The 12,431-nt window shown below is 38.5% G+C and overlaps 1 protein-coding gene across 1 annotated transcript in view; it reads right to left on the bottom strand.

The window, feature by feature from the left end:
- Nucleotides 1-822: 822 nt before the first annotated feature.
- The window catches only part of USPL1 (ubiquitin specific peptidase like 1), a gene marked incomplete at both ends in the record, with an annotated part of 34,660 nt that continues 23,051 nt past the window's right edge, over nt 823-12,431 (bottom strand). Inside the window, 2 exons of the mRNA XM_080719889.1 lie at nt 823-2,771; nt 7,950-8,107. Coding sequence (XP_080576015.1) covers nt 823-2,771; nt 7,950-8,107 — 2,107 coding nt within the window. The remainder of the gene's footprint in view (nt 2,772-7,949; nt 8,108-12,431) is intronic.

The following is a 12,431-nucleotide window of genomic DNA, read 5'->3' as shown; positions in this document are numbered from 1 at the left end:
GTGGGACATACAGTGAACTGCGTAGGAAACATTCAGTCTCATAACAGCCATGTGCTGTTTATGTGTAAAATGTGACTGAAGTCGCTCACTCATAGGAATGTTTTAACATCCCATTCTCATATACAATAGAGCCCAACTTATAGCAGACCGGTTATGCACTGGTTATTAACTCTCCCAAGCAGAACTGTAAGGTTTTGGTCACAAAAACAAGTATCTTGGCAGGATAACATGTGAACATTTTTGCACATCACAGGAATGGATTACTTTTTCCTGTTACAGATCGTTTAACATCACTCATAGTTCTAGTAATAAGGTTTCCTGCCATCCTTTGCAGGGAGAGAAAGAAGCAAGTGACACTGAGAAGTTTATGTTCCACAGCCTTCCGCCAGCGTAAGAAGCAAACTTAGGTTCTCAGAGAAGACCACAGAACCAGAAGCAAAACTTTCTCATACACCACAGTACACAGCAACTTAAGTTTGCATAAACTAGGATTTGTACTGAACCAAACATAACCAAAACATAAAATCTAGAAATTTAATGTACCCACTGTACAAATTTTCAAAAAATAGAGAACAGTTCTCATCTTTAATGTTTTGAAATCCTTGTTCTTCTACAAATGCAAAATGCACCAACAAGGAAAACATATTTCTTGATTTTAATTTGTAAAACAGAATACATGCTTCATAGGAAGAAAAGGTAAAGCTGTCAGCAGCTTACATATTCGTGGTTATTACATATGTAAGACCAAGGTGTAAACATGACTTGAAAACAGGATTTTTTTCCTGAAAGCAATAAATATTAAACTAAAAAATTATCAAGCATTCAACAATTCTCAAACAGATATTCATCAAAATGAGGTAAGTCTAATGAGTCATTTGATAAAGAATTTAGTGCTGAAGTGGAAAAAAACTCATCGAAAATATCCGTCTTCATGGGGCTTTCCAAGTTTAATGTTCTGATGCAGGTATTATTTGCTAGTGTGTCTGGCTGAACCTCACACTGATTTCCCTTGATGGGGCTGCAGTAATTATGGTCCTGCTTCAAATGTGTGTTTTGAGGAATGTCATTTAATTCACTGGGTGCTGGCGTTGTGACATGGTCATCTCCTATTTCCAAATATCTAAAGTCAGCTTCTCCGTTTTCTGAGAACTCTGTTGAAAGAGTTGTAGGAGACAACAATTCTGCTAAAATCTCTTCATGAGTTTGGTTAGTGTATGAGGAAACACCAGGAATAGCTGTACACCCAGATTTATCTGCAATATCAATTTGATACTGTAGTTCATTTAACAAGTCTTCTATTGATTCACAATCATTGGGAGACCCACAATTGGGCACCTGTTCTAACTTTTCACTTGGAAGTGCTCCACTTGGAGGGCAAGACATAAGAGCAGCTAATTTCCTCTTTTTTGCCTTTAGCTTTTTAAGAAGTTTTAGACGAAGTTTATGAATCTGACCTTCAGCTGAGTCTTCATGGTTTACTGAAGAAACACCATTTTCATTTTTGTGAGAACTGTGGCTGAGGTGGGCTCCCTGAGAGGAGGCGCTTTCACAGGTCTTTGAAAGTTCGGAAGCGGCGATCCCACCAGTGTGCGGATCAGCAGCCGTGCTACTTGGTGGCGGGGACCCAGGGGGAGGACTGCATACAGGAGGAGGCTTCCCTGCACTCCTACGAGCTTTTTTCGATCTCCGGTTAGCCTTTTTGTTTGCACTCCTACGAGCTTTCTTGGATCTCCGGTTAGCCTTTTTGTTTGTACCTTTGGTTTTAAAGCCACCAAAATTATTCGCTCCTTTACCTGAAAGCTGTAAATCAGCCACAGTGTTTGTACTGTAAGCAGAAACACAAGGTGGCATAAAAGATGCACCCCTGCTTAACAGGCCTTTAACCCAACTTCCCACAAATGGTTTCTTCTGATTTTCTTTCAGAGGCCGATTCTGTGATGACTTAGCTGTTGTGGTTTGAGAATCTGCTGCCATTTCTTTTTTCTTCAGATTAGATACCTGAAATACAGCATGTTGTTCTGGTTTTACTTTCTCAGTCTTTGGTGGAAGGAGCTGTTTTAACTGAGTGTTCTGCTCCACTTCTGCTGACTTCACTCCCTGTGCAAGATCAGTGGCATGAACAGTGTGAACAGACTGGGTAACTGCAGCATTTCCTGTATTCAGCTGCACTGACTGTGAGTTTGGATTTACAACTTGTGACAGGAAGCTTAAGTCCACAAGCTGGGTTTGCATAAGCTTTTCTTCACATGGAGCAGACACTGAAGGAGCTACTAGTGATTTTTGAGACTGCAAAGTACTTGTCTTGACAAGACTTGTATTTTCTGCCACAGCTTTGTTTTCTAATAGGACAGCTTCAGGGTTAACTTGGAAAACCAAGGCAGGTTTCTGAAGAGTTCCTTCAAGTGTCGAAGACAAATTATTACTGTCAACCAAACCTTGTGGACCTGAAAGCCCATGATTTCCCTGAGCTGGGTCTTTGTCCTGTGAGAGAGTGTGTGGAGCAACCGCCAGGCCCGTGGGCTGAGTCCCTGCAGGCCTTTCTGCAGAGGCAGCCTCGCCCACAGGACACATGGCTGGAGAAGCTGGCTTCTCCTCACTAAAAGCTTGCTCGTCACTAGTCTTCTCCAGGGGAAGGCAGGCCAGGTCTTGATTTGTCACATGGGATGACTTTCTTTCCCAAATAACAATATGAATCTCTGAAGCTGGGACTTCAAATTCTTCGTGCCTCTCAGCACAGAGACCTTTTAAGTCGTCACATTCCAGCCAACTTCCTGAGGGAGAGAAGAAAGCCTCAAGTTAGACAGCCACACCCATCACTGACACTGCACTTTCTCCTGGCCTCTGACTGCTGTCTCACTGAATATCCATGGGAGAACAATATCAAACAGGGCCTTATCCTGTCACTGTTCTTGCCAATGTCAAAAAACCAATGTGGATGACAAAGGTTACGGATCAATATAAGCAGAACTCTGAAAAACTGGGACAGTTTTCAGGATAGTTTATACTCTTTCCTAAAATTCCATAAAAATCAAGACAGAAGCCGGGCATGGTGGCACATGCTTATAATCCCAGCATTTGAGAGGCTGAGACTGGAGGATCGCGATTCATGGACAGCCTCAGCTACTTAGTGAGGCCCTTTTGCAAAATAAGAATAAAAATTAGGGCTGGGGGTGTGGCTCAGAGATAGAATGGCCTAGGTACCATCTCCAGTAAGGCAAAAACAAACAAACAAACAAACAAACAAAAAACCAGACAGAATTATATTTTAATTTTGGGACTTAAAATAGTGTCACCTAATTTCCCCAACAGCATCAGAAAATAGTAGAGTAGTTCCACACATTTTAAAAATGAAGTGTGCTACTTCAAATACCAACATCTTAATTCTGACTTCTGAGTTTCTGTCTCCTCATTTATCAGAGGGAATGAGATGATAGATACCAAAAGGAAGAGTTTAAGGGTGAAAATACAAAAATAAACTCTGCCAAGAGTCCACTATTTAGAGCAGTTTGGTCTCCGGCAGTTTTTTCTGGGATTACAAGCACGCATGTGCAAACACGTCTGGCTTCTGGCAGTTATTTTTGCCTGCACAATTTTAGTGGTGTGGTAGGAAGAGAAGTAATTATTTGGTGGAATAAAGCATGAATGAGGAATAAGAAAATATTGTTTAAATTATTTCTTAGAAAAGGGGAAAATATATCAATTAGGATATTATTATTATTATTATTATTATTATGATGTGTGTGTGTGTGTGTGTGTATGTGTGTGTGTGTGTGTGTTACTAGGAATGGAACTCAGGGGCATTCTACCTCCGAGTGACACCTTTACTCTTTATTTTGATACAGGGTCTCACTGAGTTGCAAAGAACCTAAGTAGCTGAGGCTGGCCGCAATCCACTATCCTCCTGTCTCAGCCTCCCAAATGGGGAGATTATAAGCGTGCGCCACCAAGCCCGATTAGAATAGACATTATTTTAAAAAGGGAGGGGGGATAAAAACTGTTAAGAGAGAGGTGGAGAGACTGGAATCTTATGTATTGTTGGTGGGAATGTAAAATAGTGGTGATGATGTGGAAACAGTCTGGCCATTCTTCCAAAAGTTAAATACAGAATTATAGTAAGACATAGCAATAGCCCTTGTAGGGATTACCCCAAAAAAGGGACTCAGACAGCTGTCTACCAGTGTTCAGAGCAGCATTTCATAACAACTAAAAAGCAGAAACAACCCAAATGTCACCAGTAGACACATGGATAATGCATACAAAAGAGTAGTACTCAGCCGTAAAAAGAAAGGAAATTGTACACATGCTACAACATGGTGAACCTTGAAAAAAATGCTAAAGGAAATAGGCCAGTCACAAAAAGACAAAATGCTGCTTGATTTCACTTGTATGAGGTACCTAGAGTTGTTAAATTTATAGAGGCACAAAGTAGAATAGGGGTTACTGACAGGTGACAATGGTTTGGGAAAGGAAGAAGAGTTAATGCTTAATGAGTAGAGTTTCAGCTGGAGAGGATGAAAAAAGTTCTGGAAAGTCCTAGACGGTGGTGACGGTTTGTACAAAACTCAATGTGTTTAATGCAATAAATTGTGAACTTAACCATGTTCAAATGCTAAGTTTTTATGTTATGTAGATCTTACCACAATAAAAATATACAATTAAAATCATGGCTGAGAAGTAAAGGAAGATGGCTGGATGCTGAGAGATGATGGAGGTAAAAAGCTATATTTATTTATAATTTTACTGCCAGGTAATAATTTGAGAAAAGCTAACCACAGGCCTGGATGAGTAAGAGCTTTTCAATAATCAACAGTGACCATGCTTTTACTTACTGACTTCTCACTGTCTATAAATATTCATTTATGAAATGAAAATAGACACAAAAAGTAAAATGTTATGGGAATTGTGGTGTAACAAATATGGGGCTTGTTTTTTATTAATTCAAATGTGGTAAATTAATAAAGCATGAAATCAAACACCATCATATGTACTATAAAACATTTTCTATTCCTTGGATTACAGTAATGAGCATCCAAACCACCACCACTCTATTTCTTCAAGAATATGTTATCTAGAAAACTACATTTTTACAGCAGAAAAGTGGAAATCAACACGGTATCCTTTAACCTTGCAAGAATATATTTACAGATACTCATCTTTTTCTTTTTTCTTTTTTTGTAGTATTAGAGATGGAACCCAAGGCATTCAACCTCTAAGCCATACCCCCTGCCCTATTTTTTATTCTTTATTTTGAAACAGGGTCTCACTGAGTTGAAAAGGGCCTCACTAAGTAGCTGAGGCTGTCCGTGTACCGCGATCCTCTGCTTTCTGCCTCCTGAATGCTGTGATTACAAGCATGCACCACCACGCTTGGCTCAGATTCTCAAACTTAAACATAAAAAATGGTCAATTCCATCCTTTTTCTTTTATAAACACATTTATCCTTTTTGGAAGCAAACATTTCTAACAACACACATACAAACTCATAGTTCACACACACAGATGTGGTGCATCTGTCATACTTTTCTATGCTGAGATAGCCATCATATTATCTGCCACAGGCTTCAAAGGCTTCCTATAAGGAACTAATTTTGAGGAACAGGGAAGCTTAATGGGGGGGGCATTTAGCTGCTGCTGCTTTAGGCCAATGTAGTTACTAATATGCTGGTCAATTTCTAAGGCATCATTTAGTAACTAAACAATACAACAAAGGTCTAAGAGTCAACAGATTTTTTTAAATGCCCCAAAGGAAAAAGAAACAAGACTAAAATACTTATTTAAACATAATATCTAAGCCAGGTGTGGTGGTGAACGCTTGTAATCCCAGCATTCGGGAGGATGAAACCGGAGGATTGCAGTTCACGGACAGCCTCAGCTACTTAGTGAGGCCCTCTGCAACTCAGTAAGACCTGGTTTCAAAATAAAGAATAAAAAATAGGGCAGGGGGTGTAGCTCGGAGGGTGAATGTCCCTGGGTTCCATCCCCAGACCCACAAAATAAATTAATAAATAAAATAACATCTGATACAAACTAAAGTGAGTTGAAAGTCACACAACAAACATAAATTTTCTGGTATTTGTTACAAAAAGAAAGACATATTCAGAGATCTGCTAACCTCCCATATACACAAAAACAAAACCAAACCATGAACTAAGTATGTGGTTTACATAGTTGCATATGTATAAAGTACCTGAATTTACTATTTCTTATTCTAAGCCCATTAAAACTTTGGGACTCTAATTTGCCTACATCAATGATTTTCTACCATGTGCACACCACAATCACAAGGGAGCTTTTAAAACAATATTGATATTTGGGGTTAACCCTCAAGACTGATTTGTTAACCTAGGGTAAAGCTTGGATATTTTTATAAGTTAACCAGATGATTTACCGTCATGGTTGGAAACTATGCTATACTTGAAGTAGATTTTTCCTTCCTTGGAATGCAATACAAGTTAAATTAATTTTGTTTTTGTTCCTGAGAACTACTTTCATCCAAATTTTGATGCAGGGTAAAACTTCAAGGTACTAATTAAATTTATAATGTTTCAGACTACAAAGTGCTTTATAATATAGTACTGCATAATCCATCCAAACTATCACCAAAAGGAAAATCAAATATGAAAAGTGCCTAACAATAGAAAACGGTTATATCAAAGTTAACTCCTTACCAAGGGCTTGATATAACACTTTAAGGGAGTGAAATTCTCTTGTCTAAGACAAAATGAACACTATGAGAAAAACAAACTCAGTATTAAGCTACACTGGACAAATGGAAAGGAATTAATGAATTATACTTATTTAAGACTTTGACTATAAGCAAACTATAAATTTCATATATGCTATTTCTGTGTTAAACATTGTCTAATTGCTTAACAGTCTTAGAAGTAGACTTTCATTTACACTAACATCTTCAAACTAAGCAACACTTTTGTTATTCTCAAAAACCTTCTGTATGATGCTTTTAAGTACAAGGCACTTAAAAAGTTAAAACTTTACACTATTTATTTTTCTATATATTACACATGTAATCTAAAAAACAATAGCAAAGATGTTAACTGGAGAAAACCAAATGGTAAACTAAGAGTAGTATACAATATCTTTTGTCTAAAAGAGAATGTGCATATGTACGTGTCTAGAAATATGTGATTAAAAGGCTCACCTGGCATGGTGGCACACACTTGTAATTCCTGTACTTGGGAGGCTAAGACAGTAAGACCCTAGGTTTGCAGCCAGCCTCTGCAACTTAGTGAGACTTTATTTCAAAATAAAATATAAGGTTCACGTTTTGTAATCCCAGCATTTGGGAGGCCGAGACAGGAGGACAGGATAGTGGTTCGCAGACAGCCTCAGCTATTTAGTGAAGCTCTTTGCAACTCAGTGAAACCTTGTTTCAAAATAAAGAATAAAAAATAGGACTGGGGTGTGGCTTAGAGGTAGAATGCCCCTGGGTTCCATCCCCAGTACCACAAAAAAAGTAGGGCTGGGATATAGCTCAGAGGTAGAATGCCTCTGGGTTCAATCTCCAGTATTTAAAAAAAAAAAAAGAAAGAAAGAAAGAAAAAAAGCCAGGCATGGTGGCATACCCTTGTAATCCCCGCGCTTGGGAGGCTGAAACAAGGGGATCTCACAGGTCGAAGCCAGCCTCAGCTACTTAGTGAGTCTCTCAGCAACTTAGTGAGACCCTGTTTCCAAATAAAATATAAAGTAGGTCTGGGATATAGCCCAGAGGTAGAAAAGCCCCTAGGTTTCACCTCCAGTACCACCAAAAAAAGAAAAGAAAGGTTAAGAAGGATACCAAAACCACTAAATTTTTAAATAGGAGATAGAAGAATGAAAAGCAGAGGCAAAAAGAAAAAGCATCAAGGCAAAGATTTTATATTTAATTTTTAAAAATCACTTGAGTTTTGTTTCCATACCTACTATCATAAAGAAAACATTTAAACACTTACCATCAGCATCTAATATCCATGTTATAAAATGATTATTTGCTTGGTACTGAATTACAGACGTTATTTGATAAAGACAGCCTTCAAAGTGAAATGCATAGCGCTGCAAGTCATTCTGTGGTAAGCCTTCTACGAAGTGCAACATGAATATGGAAGACACTCTGTGGAAAAGAAGGCAAAAGAAGTCAAACCAATTCAATGCCAGATGTCGACTATAACAAAAGACAGTCTGAAGTGAACTAGTCAGTCACACATATTCCTTTCAAGGCTAAATTAACTAATTTTTCATGAGCACCTCGAGATGTGTGTCTTGATTAGAAATAGAGAACTCGCCCTAAGAAGTGTGTAACATTATACTCTTTTCAGAGTAGTATCATTGACAGTGGGAAGCCATCATGCAATAAGACTAACACAGACCATTCAACAAAAATTGCTCTGCAGGCAGCACTGCTGCTTTAGCCAAAGAAGAGATCATGTATCTACCTTGTATAACTCCAAGGAAAAAGTCCAGACCTTTTACAATTTTCTTTGGCATCAAAAACTCAATGACTTCTGTTTAGGTGGGATAGATAATATATAAAAACAAGGTAAAAAGCCCAAGACATTCCAATAACATTAATTTGGCTCACTTCTGTTATCCAAAGAAGTAGAGTAGTTTATCACATTAAAAATTTCTACTTAAGAAAAACTTAATTTATAATTTAAGTAAAAAAGAGGAAACCTATTCTGGTTGATTACAAACCTCAAGATATCCATAATTTAAAGATATATCTTATCCTTACAGTGATATGCTAAACCCAGAACACAGAACCCACAGATGGGCCTTAAATAACTAAATTTAACAAAGCTCTCAGGATTTAAGAAAAATGTTGAATATCCCTTTTCCTAATATTTAAACAGCTGTCAAAACTTACTTAGCTTATCAAAATTTATTCAGCTGAAAGGAACTTGAATCAATGTCCAAAATGCAAGATTATTCAGACTGACAAGGGATAATTTGTAAATTACTCCTTGCCAGTCATTTTGTTAAAGAATGATCAAGTCCTCAAAATTTAAGAACCTATAGTAAGTACAAAGTCCTGAAAAATGTCCATACTACTGAACCCTTTCCCTTTTTTAATCATACTTATTTCACTGAATCTAAGATGTCATTGATTGTAAAGTAAACCATCAAACTTTACCATGCTGTCAAATTTTAAATATATTCTCATTTCACATGTTGAAATGTCAAATATATGTCTTTGAGCCAATGATCCACAGTAAAACTAGAGATGTATTGTCACAGCTAGATATGTAGGCTCTAGACACCTGTCTCTTTTATTACTAATAAGATGTTAAAAATTAAAATAAATTATTATGAACATTTAGTTCTCTGGTACTCATGATACTACCTGTCAAATTATCTCCTGAGGTTAGTTCCTAAAACAACGTCTTGATGATCCTAGACTAGAATATCTTACTAGTTTCACATGAAAAATGTTTTAAGTCATATGTACTAATAGGAATAAATAAGATAAAGCATGTAAGTCCACCTGCCAGTTTTCTGCTTTTTGTATATTCTAAGGCTTCTAAACTATTCTTTTACAAATCTGTAAAAGTAAAAACTGCCCAAACCAGTACCTAAGAGGCCCTGGGTTCATCCTCAGCAGTGCATGCCTGGAATCCCAGGTAGAAGAATCACAAATTAAGAGGTCAGCCTGGGCAATTTAGGAAGATCTTGTTTCAAAATAAAATTTTAAGAAAGGGTAGGGGGAGAGAGAACACTGTACCTCTGTGATAGAGTGTCTGCCTAACATGTGTGAGGTCCTGGGTTCAATCCCCAATACTGCATTAAAATAAATAACTGTTCAGACTAAAACCCACACTTAGCACACTTCCTTAGATACTCAAACTCTAGTTGAATGCAAGTAAATTTCCCAAATCTTGTTGAGACACAGATGGGATAGAAATTTTATTTTCAGTCCCCACCCAAAAAAAGATAAGATCAGAGTTAACTACAGATCTTAAAATATCCTCTTAATTATAGCAGCCTCCATGCCAACTATTATATCAACTACTACACCAAAGGTATCCACGACTAACTGGGGTGGGGCTGAGATAATGTCAAGCAGAATCACAATGGTTTACAGAGCTTTATTACCCATTTCATTTTCAGGCAAAATTCTCAATGTCCTCCATACTATTTTCTGGTTCTTTTCCTTTCTTTTTGGTGGTGAGGACCAAACCTAGGGCCTCATACATGCTAAAGGTGGGCTCTACCACTGAACTACACACCTCAGCCCCTTCACACTGCTTTCTAGACCTGAACTTTTCAAGTTCCAAACACATTCCAATTTCCCCCTGTATTTTAACATGTAGGAGATTGGTGTGTACTTTATCACTGATGGCACACAGTCGCACTTGATTCCTAATGGCATATTAAAAAGTGGTATAATTAACAAATGGTGATATCTTGGAATCAGTCAAGTAATGTATTCCCTTCTCGACCTCTTGTTCACAGTCCTCTTTGGGTCCCCTGGCATTCACAGTATTTCTGGGCTGGAGATGTGGCCTAGTGGTCGAGCACTTGCCTGGCATGTGTGAGGCCCTAGGTTTAATCCCCAGCACTGTGGGGGAAATAGGTGGTGGGAGAGAAAAGAAAAGTATTCTAGGTCCTTAGGTTCTGTTCTCAGGCTGCTTCAGAGTTGAGGGGAGCAAATTGGGTGCCATGGTTTCTCGACAATGGGAAAACCAGATGGGATGAATTAACAGAACCAGAACCAAAGAGTCAGCAAGAGATTTCAAGTTAAGACCCATCTTCCTTCACCTAACATGGGGCTAAACTACTCCTCTTATAATGCTCTACCTTCAGGAAAAGAAAGGAAAATAGGAAAGAGAGAAAACTGTGTTAACCCTTGCTACCCCAAACAGCAGGGGAACTACAAACATCCGTACCACAAAGAGTGTGCTGCATCTGACAAAAATAGCCTGGAGTACGGGTTTTTATTTTTGTTCTATTTAATGTTATAATTCATATTTTAGAAAATGCAAATTTAAGGTAGGTGTGGTGGTGCCTGCTTATGGTTCCAGCTACTCAGGAGGCTGAGGTGGAAGGATCACTCAATCATGAGTTCAAAGACCAGGCTGGGCAACATGGTAGACTAACAAAATTTAAATTAAAAAAAATAAAAGGAACTAGGCAGTGTAAGGAAGGCTGGTATCAAAAATATTTTGATTTTAAAAAGTTCACACTGAGCCAGGCATGGTGGCGCACGCTTGTAATCCTAGCATTTGAGAGGCTGAGACTAGAGGATTGTGGTTCATTCAGCTGTTTTTATCCACAGGTGGGAGAAGTGGGCAGAGGATCATGGTTCGCAGACAGCCTCAGCTACTTAGTGAGACCCTCCGCAACTCAGTGAGACCCTGTTTCAAAGTAAAAAAATAAAAAATTGGGCAGGGGGTATAGCTCAGAGGTCAAATGCCTCTGGGTTCCATCCCCAGACCAGCAACAACAACAAAAATAAATAAATAAATAAATAAAATAAATAAATAAAGTTCACACTGTCGTGGACAGGTTCAACTACTTAGTGAGGTCCCTTGCAATTCAGTGAGACCCTGTTTCAAAATAAAGAATGAAAAAAAAAAAAAAAATAGGACTGAAGGCGTAGCTCAGAAGTAGAATGCACCTGAGTTCCATCCCCAGTACCGCAAAAAAAGTTAACACTGTAAGGCCCAGTTGTGGCACATAGTGTTTGAAGGTAACTTATAAAGCATTTATAATATCCTAAATTTGTACTCTTTTTTTGTGTGGCACCAGGGACGGCACCCAGGGGCATTCTAGCTCTTACTACAGCCCTCAGCCCTGTATTTTGGTCTTTTTACTTTTGAAACAGGGTCTCACAGAGTTGTGAAGGGACTTGCTAAGTAGCTGAGGCTGTCTATGAACCACAATCCTCTGGTCTCCGCCTCCCAAATGCTGGGATTACAAGTGTGTGCCACCATGCCCAGCCTCTAAATTTGTACTCTTTGCAAACTTATGCACATATACTTGCTTTCAGAATAGTTCTACAAATTGTATACAAACAGAAAAGGGTAGAATTTTTTTTTTTTTTTTTTTTTTTTTTGCAGGTCTGAGGATGGAATCCAAAGGCATTTGACCTCCGAGCTATACCCCCCGCCCAATTTTTTATTCTTTAATTTGAAACAGGGTCTCACTAAGTTGCGGAGGGCCTAAGTAGATGAGGCTGTCTGCAAACCACGTTCCTCCTGTCTCAGCCTCCCAAATGCTGGGATTACAAGCGTGCGCCACCACACCCGGCTAGGTAGAAGCTTTTTAATTAAAAAAAAAAAGCACTTATAGCTGGGCATGGTGGTACACGCTTATAATCCCAGCATTTGGGATGTTGAGACAGAAGGATCACAGTTCTCAGCCAGCCTCAACTACTTAGTGAGGCCCTTTTGCAACTCAGTGAGACCTTGTTTCAAAATAAAAAAATAGCTAGGCGT

The sequence above is a fragment of the Muscardinus avellanarius genome (genome assembly GCF_963383645.1).
Source record: "Muscardinus avellanarius genome assembly, chromosome: 2".
Taxonomy (NCBI): domain Eukaryota; kingdom Metazoa; phylum Chordata; class Mammalia; order Rodentia; family Gliridae; genus Muscardinus; species Muscardinus avellanarius.
The sequence above is the reverse complement of the archived record's forward strand: the minus strand, read 5'-3'. Positions and strand labels throughout refer to the sequence as shown.